At 40.2% G+C, this 19,729-nt stretch overlaps 1 protein-coding gene across 3 annotated transcripts in view; it reads right to left on the bottom strand.

Moving 5' to 3' along the window:
- Positions 1–19,729, bottom strand: part of LOC121886467 (growth arrest-specific protein 7-like) — a 67,732-nt gene that overhangs the window by 39,013 nt on the left and 8,990 nt on the right. Inside the window, exons 1-2 of one of the 3 annotated variants that reach the window (XM_042396456.1) lie at positions 13,781–13,863; positions 6,302–6,419 (exon numbers count right to left, since the gene is read on the bottom strand). In XM_042396456.1, coding sequence (XP_042252390.1) covers positions 6,302–6,419; positions 13,781–13,804 — 142 coding nt within the window. In that variant the 5' untranslated portion in view covers positions 13,805–13,863. Of the gene's footprint in view, positions 1–6,301; positions 6,420–6,618; positions 6,638–13,780; positions 13,864–19,729 lie in introns of those variants that run through there. The other 2 variants (XM_042396457.1, XM_042396455.1) reach the window with 2 other exon arrangements.

Consider the following 19,729-nt stretch of genomic DNA (forward strand, 5'->3'; position numbering starts at 1 on the left):
CCCAAATCACTAAATCCGCCCCTGGTCATTATAAGTAATGATGAAGAGTTGTGAAATTACACATATTTACTATAATTTTTGACTCTGAGTGGAGCAGGTTGGGTTTCCAGGCAACAGGCTCTTGAAATGCAGATTGCCGATCATTTCCGTCAAACGGGTTTTTATACAGGGGAGAGAGCAGCTTTGGCACCTGCTAGATTCATACCCCCAGATACAGTGATACATATGCAGCAGCACCAGGAGTAATTCTCATCAGCCGCCTTGTCACAGACGGGCTGAAATCCAAAAGTTTTCAATCTCCCTGAATTGCCTTAATAGTCTTGATAGACCCGTGTCAGCTCAGTTTACCCACTTTTACATTTGTGAAATAGTTCATCCGCCCTTTTCAGGCCTGTCAGAGGTCTTAATGATGTAATTTCATGATATCAATGACAGAATGCAGCATCTAATGATGGAAGCTGCATTAGGAAAGGGTCTTTTATGCAACATAAAAGCATAAAAGCATAAATTAAAGCTGTCTGACTCCTCAAACACAGTCATAACCACATTTTGACTTTGCATACATCACTGGTTTCAGACTCACCAAAGTGTTGCAACTCAAGAGGCTGATACCGGATGACAGTGGTTTCAGTGTGAAGCAGATGTGTATAACTAAATGTATGAATGGAAATAGTCAACAGCAGGTCTCAAAACAGAAATAACCTGGCATCACCTTACTGTCCGCCAACCACGCCACAAGTGATGCGAGACATCCCTGATTCTGAAGGGGGAGAAGGGGAAATGGCCTAGTTGGCTTTGACACTGCTATATTTTATTTATAACCATATGACATTGGTCCCTGATGCATTAGCTACCTCCTGTCTCTGTTTTTGTAATCAATCAGAACAGCCCATTCACACTCCTATTATCCTGAGGAGGAAAGCGCCGAGATACTTCCAAGATCTCATCTTTTAGCGATAAGACAAACAAGGAAGGAAGAGAAGATGCACTGTGACTATTGTAGAATAAAGTTAGCATTTATGGTACACTCCCTGGTGCTGTTTGACTGAAATTACAAAGGGCATATCCTTTTGCACTCAAAAATCATACTAAAGTGATTTTCAAATGCTTTGTATTGAATGCTCCTTTATTTTCCAAGCCTTTAGGTGGGTGTGCCAGTGTATGTGTTTGATTGACTGCTGAGCTGGCAGGCGCTCAGACACACAATGAAAAAAAACTACCGTAGCTTACAAGCCATGGACAAACTACATTTTGTTAGCTGTGGTATAAAAAATAAGAACCACCATTTAGCACCTAAACTAACCAATGTTAAAATTTGCAGAAAAGTTTTTAAGCTGTTAAATAGAGAGCTGAATTCATACTATGTTCCAGGAGTAACAAATGTAGGCAAGAAAACCTCATTCAAATTGTCATGTGTAATAATACAACTTTCTTAAAAATCAAGCCACACAATATACCTTCCTCAACTAAAATTTGAAAAATGTCAATGTGATATTGTCAATTTAATATTTCCATTTTAAGTGGCATTTACAAAAACCTTTTAACAGTCCATCGTGGGACGCACCTCACAGCTAGACAGATCGAAGCTTGTCGAGTGACCGTGACGTCAAGGGGAGACAGGACAAAGAAGGCTGCAAACATTTCTTTAAACAGCAGAGTTAACAGCTAAAACATTAAAGGATGACATTTGAAGATCATTATTTGAGCATGGGTCGATATTATGGGTAAAGAAACTGAGAAGTTGACGTGCAGTACATGCACTGCCACGCTGGTAAACTGGAAACTCTGAAAATAGGGAAGCACAGTTTCTAGAAAGAGTTACAGAAGCTGGAGGAACAGCAGTTAGCATGAAAGTGACATCATGCCTTTGAATATCTATGTGCTACAGCTGACTAGCTAATTAGCTGACTAGCTTGTTCAACAAGACACAAGACATGTGTTAATACTTAAACCTGAAATAACTGCAATAATATTTTTTTTAAAGTCAGTATCCTATGATAGAATGGTGACATTACTGCTTTATGCAAATATTTGGTTTAATTAAAATGATATGGTTGACTATATGCACAGAGGTCTACGTGATGTAAAATATAATTTCTTCCATTTGCACTGTGATATTTTCTCAAAAAAGAGCAAAGGACATGTATTTTACAGATCAGACTTGTATGCTGAAGCAGAAGAGAAACGTGCAATTTCAAACGGATTTCATTTTATTTATAAAACAGATGAGAAGTTATTTATAGTTTCGTATGAATCAACTTCATTCAAAAATACCTGGAAACTGAGCGGACTGTCTGTCTGTGGTGAATCTACAGTGTGTGTGTGCTGGGACTGTTGAGTATTTGGTTTGGTGTGTTTATAAAGCAGCCTACTGGTCAGGTCGGGATGAGTGGAGAGTCTTAGGAGACGGCTGGTACAAACCGCAGCACCCTGCACCACTGCACCCAGCAACACAGGAAGGAAAACCTACAAAACAACAAGCCCTGACACAAGGACATGCAGCCCTCACCCACGCACACAGCTCTGTTACTATGGCAATGCAGGAACACAAACGGACACATAAACATACACACACACACACACACACACACACAAAGAAAGTATCTAATCTAGGTGAACTTTAGAATAACGAAAGGGAGGTCCAGTGAAAATAGCAGTAGTGCTAAAAATACTAATTGTTTCAGTAGAAAATGATATCAGATGGATTTCTTTGGAAACAGTTGCTGCGGTGGTGAATGTGAAAGAACCACACGCATGCAGTACGGTAATGAATGAGTGTGTGTTAGGACTGAGCTGCAAAGAAACAGAACATGAGTCCTTGAGGTTTTTCTCTGCTCTCAGAGGCCAGTTTTACAACACTACAGCAACAATACTGCTTTCTTTAAGAGCCAAGACATACTGTAGATGCTGCTGATGTGTTTTTTATATGCAAAAAAGTTATGAAAGATGTATCATTTTCCCTCTCAGGAAATATTTGCAACTCTTTTGTTCCAGCACACCAGTCTTGTCATTCCAGGCTCTGTCCCTCTGGAGTATTAACAGTTTTACTATTGAAGATAAGTTTTGAAACCCTGTCATATGAAGACAAAACAGAACTGTTAAAGTCCTTCTGGAATAACACAGAGACAGAGGGGAAAAAAATCAAACATTTTGAGATTATCTTAACTGTTAAAACATCTTATAACCACACATTTTTGATGTGATCAAAAGCAAAAGAGAGCGTGGTTTGTTTCCAACTTTTTGACATTAGCAGGTTAACCACCTAATTTTATCTGAAAAGAGAAGGAGAGGAGGAAGAGGAGGAGTGACTCCCCTGGTCTCGTGTCTGGGTGGAGCCCTCGGTTAATTTTAGATTCCCTCTCGTGGCCACAACTCGACCGCTGTGACCATGATCAGAGACCTACAACATGTGAACATCTCTGATGTGAAACTGATTTCTCTCTTAAGTGACCACTAATCCACAGTCCTGGTTATCCAGTATGAAGGGTGCAGGTGAACAGTCGTTGGGCCTCATGCAACAACCACTCATACCAACAGATCTGTTCTTCAATGGCAACAGGCCGCATTCAACAGGCCTGGATCAGTCGCAAGAGACAGATTAAAGTAAGAATAGTCCAAATCAAGGCAGTAAAGTAGTAGAGGCCATAGTACAGGACAAGATCAGAGAAACACTGGATTCTACATTTCCCATAATGCAACTAAACAATGTCTTTCATTGCCTTTTAAATGTCTCTTCTTTCCATACTTCCAGCTTCTTACACAGGCTTTCTTGTAAAAAAAGAGTAAATCTCAAGCCTATGCCGAGATGACCATGATGACATCATCATCATTAATTTTGTCAGCCTTTAAAAAGCTCGCTCCAGAGCCAGAGAAGACATTGTAAAACTGTTTTCGCAGGCTGAAAGTAAACTTACTAAAATCATTGGAGTGCCCCTTATTTTAATTATAATGGTTTCATCTCAGTGAACTAGTAGTTTACATATGACAACTAGACAAAAAAAGCAACAAATAAATAAATCTTGGTCAAAGTAATATTCTGTTCTTGGCATGAATGTGCATCATGGCTGCCATTTTAATGAGATTAACTTTTTTTGTTTCTATTTTCACTGGCATGACAACATCAGTGATTCAGTGGTTGTCACACTCCAACAGCTGCCTCAGGGTTTTCATGCAGGCTGCTGTCCAAGTGAACATCCTCCATTATAACAAGTCACTGACCGTTTTGCTTTAACATCTAACTTCATGTCAAATCATTCCTTCTTTATTTCTGTCACAAAAGTCCCTGCAATGACAATTTGTTGACAGTTGTAGTAACATTTCCTTTTATTCGTGTCTGCTAATACAACTACTGACTGCTAAATCTGTTCTGTTTTTCTCTGCTGATTTCTAACAGCAGGACTTCATGTTTAGTGGTTTGAAGGTCCTCCTTTATACTCTTGGGTGACGCTTAGTGGATGAAACTTGCTGACAAATTGAGCCAAACATGTAGTCTGAAACACGACTCATTCTCTACAGCTACGTTAGCAACTCTCTTAATGCTAACATGCTGTTGTTTAGCAGCAGTGTTGTAGCTTAGCGTGTTAGAATGCTGTTGCTAATTAGCACAAAATACAAATTGAAGGTGAGACTGATGGGAATGTCATTCATTTTGCAGGTATTTGGCCACAAACCAAGTATTGAACAAATTAATTTATAAACATATGTACCACATTGTCAGACCAACTGACAGACAGACCAACATTATTGTCCATAAAGCCATACTGGCTAGCACTATGGTGGCTAAAAAGATGTCACTGTGTCTGTATGATTGGTGAGAGCTGCATCTGAGAAACCTGCGCTTCCTAACCTTCATTACATCCTCAAGTCAAAGGTACATGAGAGTCACCAACAGTAGATATTAGTGTCATCAGTCAGGTTTTAGAGTGAGTTCAGTCAGGGATAGTATGTCTGCAGAACAGAGGAGGGTATTAAGCTGTCTCTATGCCAGTGTGTGTGTGTGTGTTTGTGTGTGTGTGTGTGTGTGTGTGTGTGTGTGTGTGTGTGTGTGTGTTCAGGGAGAAACTGAGTGGGAATTGTGTTTTTACAGAAACAAGGCACTATCAGCAGTATCATTTCTACAAGGCCCTGATGTGCTCTGTCTCGCTCTGGTACCATCACTACCACAGACGCTGAGTGAACGTTTCACTCCATTACAGACAGATGAAACCACATAGATATCATTTAAGAACAAATGTTTCCCTATAGATGTAAAATTTTCATATAAAAAAATCACTTTATTTTTAATCCAAAGTGTAGTTGGGGAGCAAGGCAGGAAACCTTCAGTGTGAAATGACAAGTGAAAACTAGAAAATAAATGTTTATTAAGTATGCATCTTTTAAGGTGAAAGAAAAATCTATCACATTTTAACTTTTTGTTGATAACAAATGTAATCTTTTGCTTCTTGGTTTTTTAGTCACTTTGATGAAAAATTAATCGCAGGGCACCCTAACAGTTGCACTACATGTCATATAATATTATCCCATTAAATTCTGGAGTCTGGTTCCACACAAAGGAAGCACCAAATCCAAACTAAAGAGCAATGTTTTTCAGAACACAGGAGCTAAAAACCTAAGAGCTGTGCAGGATTTAAGGTGGCTCTTATGCTAAGCTAGAAAATACCCTGAAGGATAGAAAGAGATATTATTATACTCAGCTTCATGTTGGGTGGTTCTTAGCCTCCACATAATCAATTACAATCACAGAACATACACCTTGTCAGGTATGAGCCGCTGTCTGTGCATTAAGTCAGGACATGGTTAGCCTAGATTAGCAGTGGGGCAGCTAACCTGCTGGCTCTATTCAAAGTTAAAACATAAAACTGAAGCTGACTTGTTGACACAATTTATCTTGTTAGCTTTTTGGATGTAAGAACAACAATTGGTGGTTTTAGGAACTATGTCTTAGTCAACAGCTGGAAGCAGAGACTGCATGAAATAGCTCCAACCTGTAACTACCCCTAAAAAGTTTCAACATTTCTGTTCATGTACGGGTTAAACAAACACAACATTTTGCTTTTAAGGTGTTGGTAGGCATATGCTTTCATTTTGGACAGAGCCAGGCGAGGTTTCCCCCTGCTTCTAGTCTTTACGCTAAGCTAGGCTAACCATGCACTGACTCCAGCTCTGAATTAAACTCTCAGACATGAGATTGGTATCAATCTTCTCATCTCCCTCTTGGTAAGACAGTAGCAAAAGCATATTTCCCAACATGTTATATACTTCCTTTAAAGTGATCATGGACGTGATAAAATGTTTCTCTTACCATTGCTTGTGGTGTTGACGTAGTATCGCCGCCCTTGTGGAGACATGTAGCATCTCCATTGAGGAGGCAGGGGGTCTCTGAGATCCTCCACAGGAAGCTGACTCAGTGATGCTGTCCTCTGTCAAGACAAGAAAAAGCAATAAAAACATCAGTGTCAGTGTCAACAACCACAGACAGGCTCATCAGCAACTTGGAGACACATATAAACAGCGTGTTAGCTCCTAGACAGAGATTTATTTCTCAAGGGCTTTCATAATTGAGCATAATTACTGGAGATAAACAGATAAAAGAAAATTTAAAAAAAAACAACAACTCACTGCAGATCAGGCAACACTAGAGATGCAGTAGATATGTGCAGCACTCAGCTCGAGTTCAATAAGGTTCTCATTTCCTCAAGTATTTCACAACCAGCAACCAATGACATCATAGCAGAGCAGGCTGAGCCGCTGCTGCTGCCACACAAAGAACAACAAACTGGCGCGTCTCTGCAGTTGGACCTAGAGCCGGAGTTTCAGAGTCAGTGTATGTGCACACAACATACAGCTGAGGAGCACTGGAGAGCATGTAGGCAAACTGCACACATCTGCTACTGATTAGCAGGAAAACAACAGGCACAGACCATTGTAACACATTGTGGAGATGCTGTTTGGAGACTTTGGCAGAGCCAGATGAAATTCCATATCAGCCACAGTTTTGTTACTGGGGTCCATACCAAGTCATTCAAGCATCTAGTAGAGTAGTAACTGCAAGGAAACTTGATCCAGTTTCTGCAGGCCAGATACTGTATGTGTTCAATAGAATACAGTAGAAAGAGGAGCCTTGGGTCATTTACAGACATAACTGACCGTTCACTAAACCCTATCCCCGAACAGCAATTGTCCAATAATAGCTTAGCAACCGTAACTAGACATGGCAGGTCTTTCAAGTTTTGGATTTCTCCACATGCTAAAGTGGTGAACATGGACCTGAATAAAGAGAGATACTCTGAATTTGAAGCGCATGAAGGATGGTGTTTTTTAGCTTTTCCGAAAGCAAAAACAAAGAACAAAAGTGTAAAAAGTGGAGTAAAAAGTGTACTTGATTGCTGTGATGTAAGGTGAAAGCATTAGCATATCCATGTCCATGTCCTCCATTATTTTGTGGAGTTACAAGTTACATTTAAAAAGCCCTGTTTCAAAATAGCACAAAGTCAACCTGAAACATTAAAAAGTCAGCTGCAGAAATTTTTTTCAGCCAACTCATGGAACTAATGTTAGCTTTATTAGCTAGCTAGCCATAGCTGATAAAATCTGTTAAGTTATTTTCAGCCGGCAAACAGCCACTGCCTAGAAATGAGAAGCTCCTTTTGCCTACATCTGCCTGAAATCAAGGACACATACGAATGCTAAATCTGCCACCTCAATCATTGTAACCTGCGTATGTGTCGTTCAATACATGTTCAGCACATGTATGAGAGAATCTTTGATTTTGGCCCCCATCACTTACATTGAAAGAACATTTGAAGGAGATCTTTTAATAACCAGTATGAACAGGAGGAATGATTACAGCAAGGAAAACCTCTTTCACTGCTCAGATGGACACCTGTTGTTTTAAGACAGACTTGAAAAACTGTGAACCTGACCTTTAACTTTTAAACCTTTAAACAGCGCTTGTGTAGGCTTAGTGTTTACTGAATTGAATATAACAGCTTGAACTAGCAACAGAATGAACGTACTACTGTACTAAGACAGTCAGAATCAATGGCAAACATCGTGGTGGTATGAACAGCAATGTATTCACTTACTGATCATTTGACAGTGACTTCACTTAGCTTAGAAAAAAGTGATCTAACTACATAGTCAGTGACTACATATCTTTGAACTGAACTGAACGAAATGATTCAAATCAGTAAAGGGATAAATACATAATTTATACCTCTACCATGCGAAAACAGAAAGCGTGACAGACATAGCAACAGTAACTAGGGCCAATTGGTGATGCATTTGAACATCAGACGAAGGTTCAACCAAGTGCAAGCTATTTGACGTTCCTAAACTAATCAGTATGTGTAAGTTCAGCTGGTTGCATGCAAGAGAATGCATGCAAATGCAAGAGAAACAAACTGTCCCTGGAGATAAAAGCTGCATCACCTCAGAGAATGAAGTCATTACATGTAACTGCTTCTGCTGGAAGAAGAGAAGGGAAGAAACCCTCTGGTCCCACAGGACTGGAGACTATGAATCTATGTCAGCCCCGAATGACTTATGAGTCTATGTAATTACAAAGTCTCCAACAGCATCGCCAGGATGTTTTCCCTTTGATGGTCTCAGTGGTCACTGTTATATTTGTCCTTCGTGTGCTTTTGAGAAACAGATTTGCTTGAATAGTCCAGTAATTTCCTACAGCAGTGAAAAGTGGTCATGGATGTAACAATGGATAAACCCCAACATGCCATGACAGAAAATCTGAGCTATTTCCGATCGTATCGGTGACACAGGAACACATGTTAATGTACTGCAAAAGAAATGGAGGGAGAAAAAAGTCAATATGACTGCCAAGCCACAGATACAGTTACAGTGGAGCTAAGTGCTCAAGTATGTAGAGTGCACTGCACAGTAGTGTGCAGAGGCAAGTTATCCTTCAGTTGATCCACAAATCAAACACAATGGGGTATTACATTCATTTTCAGTATTCAAATGTATAATGGGTGAAAACAGGACAGAGCAGGCAATATGTGAAAGAGACTGTTACCTCAAACTCATCATTCCATCACTATTCGCATGACAGTCCTGGATTGCTATCTAATGTAACCTGGATGTTTAATTTGCTAAAGCGTTCATCAACTCTATTATGTGAGGAATGAAATATGAATTTGCTGGATGGTAGGCAGTCTCCTTAGCAACTTCAATGATGGGAAACAACAGGTGTATGGTAATTACAAACATGACACATTCTGACAGATAGACAGCCAATACAAAACATTGTGAGCTCAGTGCTTCCCATAGTGGCTGAAAGATATATAAATTAGAGTAATGTTTGAAAGAATTTTGAGAAATATGCTTATTTGATTTTTTTACAAGCTTGAGATGAGAAGATTGATATCAATCTAATGCCTGTGGGTTATGTACGGAGTTCGAGTCACGATGTGATTAGTGTAGTTCAGCATAAAGATAATGAAGTAGGGGAAAACAACTAGCCTGGCTATGTCCAAAGAAAACACTACAAAAATACTCCCACCAATACTTCTACTAATTAGAAAATTGTATCTCATTTGTTTAATCCATACACAAACAGAAAGGTAAAAATTATCATTTGTGGCTTTAGGAGAAATTAAGTGCTAGAACTATTTCTTGATGAACAACAGATACGCTATCCATCTGCCAAGCGCTTCTGTGCAGCTTCCTGCCAACCTCACTGTGATGACAAGACTATGGGAAAAGGTTATGGTATGTAACTCCCCATAAAAATCACAAATTGCCATTTTTACATTTTTGCTTGTGTACGGATTAAACAAATGAGATACAACATGTTTAGAGGTGTTTCAAATCTATGCTAAGCTAGGCTAACCACACACTGGCTCCAGTTCTGTACTTAAACATTGATATGAGATTCATATTGATCTACTCATCTCACTGTCATAAAGAAAGCCAATAAGTGTATCTGAAACTAAACAATAGTATTGCTTCAATACAGCTTCTTGCCACCAGTGATTCTACATGGTTTGTACTGATTACTCTGTCAAACCAAATCGGGTTTTTAGTTTTTTCCCGCCATTCTTCCTGTAACACATTTCATGTGTCTGAGAAACTGAAATGTCAGGGTTCCATCCAGGATCAGGACCACTCAGATCCATGTTGTGGAGTAAAAAGAGACACTTAGGGATTTCTCTGCATGCCCTGGCTACTTTCCTGTTGGTGTTCTTCAGGCACACTGTTGTTTGGTCACATGTTCATTATCATTAAAATGATACCACAGTATTGTTTTTCTTTGAGCTCAGCAGATATGGCTCTCAGAAGCAGGAAAAGACAGATGGGAGTGGGCTGTTGTGGTCAGGCGGACACGGATAATATGCAAAAATCTTGGACATGAAGACACTTCAGGTTGTGGACATGGTTCATTTCCAGAACAACAATTTCAAAAAAACTTAAAGTTCCCCTGAACCTCCAGTGTAAGTTTCTGTCTTTTGAAGATTTGTTTCAAACTAAGTCTCCAACCTGCACAGAGCTTTGACTGAGCAGTGCTCTGAGCCACAAGTTAAAATCCTCCTCCCTGGCAAAAGTTTGAGACAGACATAACAGTCCTGTCGTACAGATAAAAAACAGACAGAGGAGAGAGAATGGGAACACCTTGGTGGTGGGAAGTATGACGCATCTCAGAGCCAGCTTGTCTCGGCATATGCAACATTAAATAATGCACCATTCCAGATGGTTAACCTTCTAAACCCCAGACTGCCTGTGGCTCCACATTCACAGCATGCCAGAAAAGCCCCTGGCAGAGAACACAAGGACTCATCCCAGGCTGCGATGACTGAGAAGCGACCACAACAATCACGGCTGCTGTCTGTGAGCCCTGCAGACGCTCTCTATACATCTGTCCTCCAGTATGATTCCATCTAAAATAGACTTTTAATTTAACATTCATTAGTCATTGCAGCAGTCATTTGAAAACACAAAGATAAGATAAGCGGGAATTAAATTGTAAGTTGGTGAAATGTGGTTTAATTAAAGTGTCACTCCCACTAAATATCATCCGTAGTGGATGATCAATGGACTCCATCAGTCATTTTATACCAAGAATTGCGATGCTCATTGTTTTGTTTTTTTAAAATTACGTCCAGTTGGTCTAAACCTGTCATGTTTACTTCTATGTCTGTCAGTGGTTTCCTTCATTTCCCACAACATTCAGTGATGGTACGTCAACTTGTTTCTCTCTAACCACTTTCTAACAATGATGCTTCTGATTTGCAACCAAATCCCTTATTGAATATGCAATATTGTGGCTGAATTACTGTACACTATGATGTGTGCAAGTTGTTGGTGGAGAAATTGCCTCTTATATGTGGGATCAGTTAAGGGTTCAGTATGCTTCAAACGAACGTCTTCGCACAAGGAGTCGTTTGAACACATCTAAAGGCAAAACTGTTTCCCCCTGTTTCAAATGGTCACATTCAAATGCAGGGAGAAAAGCCTGCCATCATAAGCAATGTTTCCATCCAAATGTGGCACAAATTTTAACCAGATTTCTGGAAAATCTGCAAAAGAAAATGCTAATTAATGCATGTTTCCTTCCACTACTTCTACACACATATTTGGAGCTGGGCTTGTCAAGGTGAACAGTTGGTGGCACTAATTTTCCAGTGCGGCACAATTGCAGAACAGAGAGAGCTCTCTCTACTCAAAGGCATTCATGGTTTTCCAACCACAGAAAGTGACACAGGTAGCTCTGTGAAGAATGAAAAAATTGTGAAATCCTGCCTACTTTCTCACCTCCCCAACCACTGCAGGAAGTGACCATCAGGTTGTTAATTTCGGAAAGTTACAAAACTTGAAAAAACAATGTCAGAAAGATGTGGAGGGAGGGGATTAGAGATGTTCAATGACCACAAAAGCACTTAGTTTAAAGCATACTGACGTCAACAAGACCCTTGCTCTTTGATTCTGAGGGTCTCGCTCTGAAATTTGGTGTTCGCTGCTGATAATAATGATGTTCTTTGCGAACATGACAACAATACTACTAAACAACAAAATGGGCCAAGAAATATGAGGTACATGACCAATATGACATATGCGTAATTATGGCTTAAGACTGATATCCATGATTATTTTGCTTGATACTTTGATTATTACATTTATTTACAAAGAAATGAGAAAAACTTTAGTGCACCTCAGCATTTTAAAATGACAGCTGCTCTAAACAGGATTATGCATATTAAAAATATATCAACTGACTGCATGTGATATGAAAGGTGTCACTCATAGTGACAAACCCACACATAATAAACACCAACTCTGTTTTTAGCATCTTTCAGCTCACTGTTTTGGCTTCACACCTCTTAGACAACTCTTTTCAGTGAAAAAGCTCCAATAAGCGACTAGCTGGTGAACATAGACAAGCATTTAGAGGCTAAAGAGCCAGATATTTTTCTAAGGAGTCGGTGATGACCAAAACGGAGCTATAAGGGGTGAATTTTGAACTTACATTAATCAGGTGGACAGAAACACAATTCCTGGATGTGTAACTAAGCAACTGTTTACCATAACAGCTTCATAAGGTGATTATATATCATCGTTGTATTTACAGCATATTGCACTACCCCCTAGTGGCCAAAAGTTTCAATGTAGGTTTAAGGATTAAGGGCTTTAAAATGTAAAAAAAACATTTTTTGGGATATTGTGATGATGAAAGTTGATTTGGCTTCAAACCTTTGTAGCTTAAGAGAAACTGTAGCATGTCAAATGTTTATGATGCTAAAAATGAAGAAACCAAATACTACGCTGGTCTTCCTGGTACTATAAACAGATCCCAGCATTTTCTTCCTCAGATTACAGATGTTTCCCACACACCCCCAAACACAGGCAGCATCTCTTATTATGGAAAACAAAATACCTCATGGTCTCTGTATTTCAGTGACACTGGCTCCCTGCCTGGAAAACCAAGAATAATTTGTTAAATTCCCTTAAATTCCCTTGGAAAATGCCTTTAAATAAATAGCCAGCTTGGCTTTGAGGTCAGATAGAGAATAACAGTGTAGTAAACTTGGTTGTTACCCCTTCACCTGGATTTTAACAGGCTGGGGTGAGACTTATGGGACAGTTTCTGTTTGTTTCCTCTAAATAGATTTTAAGGAAGTTCAAACCCAGGGCACTGAAAATTTGGTGTAATTGAAGTAATTTATCCAAAAATAGATGACAGGATAGAGAGGCATGGATGCTGACATTGAAAAATGAATAATTGGATCCTAAAATGATTCTCTAAGAGTTAAATGAGTTCATTCATCAACATAACTCCTGAGCAACTATAATGTTATTTAAAAAATCCATGCAATAATAAAAGTAACAGCAATGTTTTCTCACTATAATAGTACAGAATTATCTTATTGAGTTCATTCTTCTACTGACGTCAGAGAAACAATTATTTTTAGCTGTAAAGATTCTGAGATTTCAGCAGGTTAGCAATGTTACAATACAGACATTGATTGTTCAGAAGAGGTGAGTCATCAGATGCAACTGTCACTGAGATCACGTGTATTGTGAAATGCTGGTCACCCACTCACTGGCTGTGTGGAGGAGGACGAATGTGCAGCCTCACTGCTCCAGAGTTTCAACAGACTGGATTACTGGACAGGCCCAACATTTAGCTGTCCTCACTCATGCCTGAGTGACTCACTAACTCCTGACTTGTGACAGGGTATGTGTGTACTGTAGGTGCAAGTGTGTGTGAAAAAGAGTTTTTGCCACGTAGTGCTCTATGTTGTTGCTATGTGTGTAAGCTGAACCTGACCTCTGGTGACCCCAGTGGAAACATCTGGACTCGGGAAGAGGAGAGTCTGTAGGGGTGAAGGTCTGTCAGAGCAGCTGTCCGGTTTCCAGCTGGAAAGATTCAGAGGCGGAGAGGATCTTGAACACGAACATGAGGTGAACATGAGCCGTAAAAGACGTGGAAATGGTCCCGGGCTGCTTCCGCAACAGGGTCAATGTATAAGAATCATCTTTATATGGAGTTTCTACTATAGCTGCGAAGTGTCATCTTAAAGGAGTACTCCAGCTAAAGCCCGCAGAATTGAAAGTCAGCTCTGAAAGGTTTATTTTACAGACCACAAAAGCTTTCATCAGCATGAATTCAATACAAATACAAGGGATTCCAACGGAAACCCAGAGCCAGAGAAAAAACTAGGGATGCACTAATTTGATATGCCACATGCCTTATGAAGCAGACCAGATATTGACCATGACATGACTGTTCCACAATAAATACAATTTCTTCATTAATATCATTATAGAATTTAATGTTGTTCCTAACTACAGGCTGGCCAGCATTTTTAGTGGTGCAGATTGATATGAACAGATACCCGGAGTTGTGGTATTTGAATTAGCATTGGGAGAGAATAAGCTGGATCAGTGCATCCCTAAAAAAGGTGTCACAACGTTCGTAGGAACTTTGCAAGTAATCTCTCAATACACTACTTCCATGTCAAACATTCACCTCCTTCATAGCTTCAAAACTCAACTGGAAGTACATACTTGTTTAGCAATATACGAATTGACAATGGATTGGTACATATTGGTTGGAATCCATTGTAAATATCTTGAATCCAAGCAGACTACAGCTGTGAAGGTGCAATCTGCTACATTCAAACCCAAAGGCAGTGAGTATTTGATAGGCAAAAGATTGGTTTTTAGTATTCATTTCTTTGCAAAATTTTGCAAAATTATTAAAAGACCTAGCACCTGGGATGTTTGAATCTTCTAATAAGTAAAATTTGACCACATTTGTAGAGCAGTCAGTATGGATTATTGGGAGTTCAACAACAAAAGAAACACTAGTGTGTCCTCCACACACAGCTGTAGACATCTCAAAGTAAAAGTGGTGTTGTGCTGTCAGGTAGAACAGTCCTTGGCATCACCTTTCCCAAGCAAACAAACAGCACACTGTGATTGGTTGTGGTCCAACGTGTTGTCAACCATGTCTCTCTGCCGAGTGAATCGCAAGAATATGACTCTGATTACCTAATGTGAAACAGTCATCATCTCAAAAGACAAAAATATCATGGTGCTATCATAAAGTCATTGAAAATATCTTCTAGTAAGTGTAGAAATGGCTAAGTTTCAGTTTTAACTGATATTTCAATCCAATGAAATTGATGCCTGGGCGCTCCCTACGCAATTGCTTGATCATATTCTGCTTTAGCTGAGATGAAAATGTTCAGATGATGCCCCGGCAATAACTGCAAGATGTTCTTAAGTCACTTCACAAAATCATGTCTTCACCTCACTCCAATTAGTCCTTCCTGGAAAAAATCAGAGTACCATGCTTGTCTGTTTTACTACATTTTCAAGAAATTTCATTCTGTATACGGGCACGTCTAGAAGAAAAACCAAACAAATTCCAGCTGTATACATACTGGAGCAGAGCTGTAAACAGCCACAAGCAAGTACACAGCCACAAACACAAAGCAGCACAGTCTTTTTCATGATGAGATGCAGACGGGGAGCGTGGGCCATCTAGTCTGGAGTTTCTACTAAAATAGTAGCGAGGTATACAGTGGATGTGTATACTGTGAAGTTTTTTCCCCGTTCGCTCTCTCTCCTACCTTGTCATGTCAGAGGAGCATGGGAACAGAGGTCTGACAGACAGGGGAAGTGTCTGTTTCCTATTATTCACTCATGAATACCTCCACCTTCCCTTTCTAGGGCAACGCTGTCATGTCTGCACACCCTGGGTTACGGGGAAGTTCACATAGAACTGCTGATGGACAAATGCAACACTGGGTTGGACATTATCAGTTGTTGACTTTTCATAAAAATCTGAGGTCTGTCAGTTCATGCTGTGCACGTCACATATGATGGAACTTCTCCTTCTTGCTGCAGTAACTATCAGTCTTAATGATTACTGGAGGTTTGACAGGAATAATCTCTGCTTTCAGATATATACTGTACGTGATATACAACCAAGTTTATCTACTGTTCCTGGGTCACAATTCTGTTTTTTGTGTCTTAAAGTTCAATTTTCCACATAAGTATGGGGCTCTAAATGTATTACTCACAAATGCTAAATGATACATTTAAAAACTATTTATTTTATTAGAAATATATAATATAATATAATTGATGGTATTTAGAAATCTCAGGACCCTACCCTTATATGACACAACCCTATTTGTGGTCCTGACTAGGATTCCTATAGCTGGCTCCATTTTGGATGGAGCGGAGCTATATATATTTTTGAAAGAGAAAATAATACATTCATTTTCTTACTAAGAAAAAATTCGACTGATAAGCAATAAAATACACTCAGGGTTTTGCAACTAAAGCTTGACTTGGCCTGGTATGACCAATAGCTTATGGTGGCTAATGTTAGCTAACGTTAGCAAATTTTTAGATATTGCTGTATAACAATGATATTTCTAAGTCAGTTAACTGACTTTATGGTTTCACATTTGAACTGAATCAGGTCCGGACATTGTCCAGAGTTGCCCTTTCACACATGTAGCACACAGCAGGAGATTGTCCACATCAGACACCTTCTGGAAATACTCCGTTTGGTTTAGGTGAGGCATGGCTTCACAGTGGAGCATTCAGGCCCCGTCAAAACAATGCAGCTTAGCTGGCCTGCTGCGTTTATCCAGCGCCAGCCGCATGATAGAAACGTCATCAACACACCCACTCACTCACTGTGAATTCTGTATTCACAGATGGGCTCAATCGGACATTACGAGGACATTGTACTAGGGAGGTGGCAGGGTAAAGTCTGTTTAATGTCCAGTCTGACTGATTCAGACATTTGCGTTCACACATACAGCTCCTACAATTAATGTCTGGAAAATTTCAGGGTTACAGTGCATATGTGAATGGGGCTTAAGACTCTTCTCTACTTGTGATACTGACACATACACATAAGTTTACTGAATCTTTTATCTTCACTCCCTGTTTTACAAAATATACAAATCACTCAGGTAGTCATTTATCCAATGTACTGTATCTAGCACAGATTAAATACAGAAAAAGTCATTTTTTGAAGGTCAGTCTGTGAGTTTAAACTCTTAAAATGTAAAATTCAGCAATTTTCAGTTCAATTAACCATTGGTTCATGAGGTGTGCTGTGTTGACTTTTGATGGTATAAACTCTATTCCAGAGGCTTTTCCTTCCTGGCAAGAGGAAATTTAGAAATTATGAATTATAATATGAAGATAAAATTATCACCACAAAAAAATATAGCTTCAGCCCAAACTATCAGCATCAGTGCTCAAAATCACTCCAGTGACCCACACAAAACAAGGACACGCTCACACACTAACTCCCACACGAACCCTTGAGAGCGACGTAACTCCATCTCATCACCGTTGTTATCAATAGGCCCCAGTGGAGACTGAAATGCTAACCTCTTGCTCTGTTCTGAAGCAGAGCAGAGAGTTCCCAACCCTTTGGGATCTCTCAACGGGAGTTTAGGCCTCTTGTGAAGAAATCAGCCAGGGAGAAATTTCTCACATGTATGCCTGGCTGCTAACTACTAGACCTAGAGGGAAGAATGTGTTAAGATACGGCAAGATTTAGCTGGAGTGAGTGGAGGAGGAGTGAAAGTACAGTCCATGGAGGGGGAAAGAGTGAGACGGGGAGAGGGAACCAGAGCGACAGGGGCTGTGGACCATATCTTTATTTGGGAGACATTGTTTTGGTTTGGGCAGATGTGGGAACCTGAAGCAAAGCCACATTCCCAGATGTAGAGACACTTCAGACACTGGAGGAGGAGGGATGCACATGCGTGTTTAAGTATGCACTCAGCACACAGTCAGACATAGATACTGAACATGCATACATATGCTCACACAAACTGTCATTATTGTCCGCTCAGTGCTCTCACCACTGAGTATAGTATATGTGTTTGTGTGTGTGTACAGGCTGCAGTGGTCCCTACAGCTAACAAAGCTTGTTTTGTTACATCCCGCCCACTCCAGTTTATGTGAATTTCTCAAGCCTTGTTGGCCTCACTGTCTCTCCTTTAAGCTTCTACTTAAGCCATACGAGTGACGTGACTAAGACAGACCTACTATGACACACCATGTGCACTGCATATGAAGGAACGTGCTCTCCAGTGTGCAGATTTTATCTGCACAGGCCTGCTAATGTTCTCAGGATCAGATATGGCAGCATGTCAATCAACTGTTCTGCTTTCCACTCAAGTACTAAACTCACTGAGTTCTCCACAGTAACTAATTAATGTCTCGCTGTGACCTTGCGACATTGCGAGACAACACAGTAAATACTTTTAAAAGCCTGACTGCTTTGCTCAGCTGGTAAAGCAGAACTTTCCAACGCCAGAAGTCCTGGTTGCCTAATGCATACTGTCCTCCCCCAAAACGTCAGCCTCTTTTAAAAAGATGCAGCCTAATTCTTGAACGCGCATACCAGTGGTTAAGACTGTGTATATACTGTTGAGAAATATCAAGTGGTAAACCTCTGTGGTTACACTGATCTGGGTCTTCCCACCTGATTTGGATTTCCCCTCCAAATGCCCCATCCTTCTCAAACAACCAAGCTTGTCAGAAGTAATGAATCACAAGTCTGTAATGTTGGATGGATGTTCATCATAGATTAAGATCTTACACATGAGTACCCAGTCTTGCAAATGATATGATACTGCCATCATCAACCTTTGACCTCCAGTTTGCAGTTTGCAGCAGAGTGTGAAATGGCTGGGATAAGAGTCAGCACCTCCAAGTCTGAGGCCATGGAACACTGCAAGAAAACTGTGGATTGCTCAACTCAGGTTTGGAACAAGCTGCCAAAAGTATTTCAAGGTCTTGTTCACAAGTGCAGGTAACATGGAGCATGAGATCACAAGGCAGATCGGTGCAACATATAGGCAGTAATCCAAGAGTTGTGGAGGAGCGAGCCAAGCGTGGATGTGACGTTATTAGTCACAAATACATTCCAACCCTCAACTATGGTCATGAGCTTTGGGTAGAGACTGAAAGCAAGAGATCATGGATACAAAAAAAGCAAAAGGGTTTTCCTACACAGGGTGTCCTTTAAGGCAGTGGTTCTCAAATTTTTTTCATGTCAAGGATCCCTAAACTGACACAAATTAGACCACAGACCCCGATTTTGTCCCAGCGTCCCCATCTGATAAGATTTTTGCTTTTAGATGTTTTATTACAGAAAGTGTATGACAACCATGACCAGAACAGTCATACATTCTGTCATTGTGTTACTTATGGATGGAATAGTGAAAATAAATTATTCCCCTTTTTGCTGGGGACCCCCTGGAAACCTCTCAAGGACCCCTGGGGGTCCCCAAACCCCACACTGAGAATCACTGCTTTAAGGCATCTGTATGCGTTTGGTACCTCCTCCTTTCTAACATTGGAATGGGCAGGCTTTTCACCTCACCTTCGAGTGTGATCATCCAAAACAGGCAGAGGAAGTGGAAGTAGTCGGACAACACTTATGAATGTTTGTTCCAAGTATATCCCAGCCTTAAATACCCCCAAGTTTGAGGCCTGGTACAAGTGAGGGTAATATGAGATGCGAGAACAACAGGCTAAGCTTCTGATCAGGACACTTCCTCACATCCAACTGAGAAGAGATGCTGGAGTAGACCCAGAATCCATTGGAGGATTTACAGTACATGTCCTATTGTGTAGCCTGCTAACACCATGACCTGGACAAAATAAGTGGCAGAAAACAGATAGATGGGTGGATCTGTATTCCAATGGAGGCTTGTCAAAATTC

The sequence above is a fragment of the Thunnus maccoyii genome, chromosome 20 (assembly GCF_910596095.1).
Source record: "Thunnus maccoyii chromosome 20, fThuMac1.1, whole genome shotgun sequence".
Classification (NCBI taxonomy): Eukaryota; Metazoa; Chordata; class Actinopteri; order Scombriformes; family Scombridae; genus Thunnus; species Thunnus maccoyii.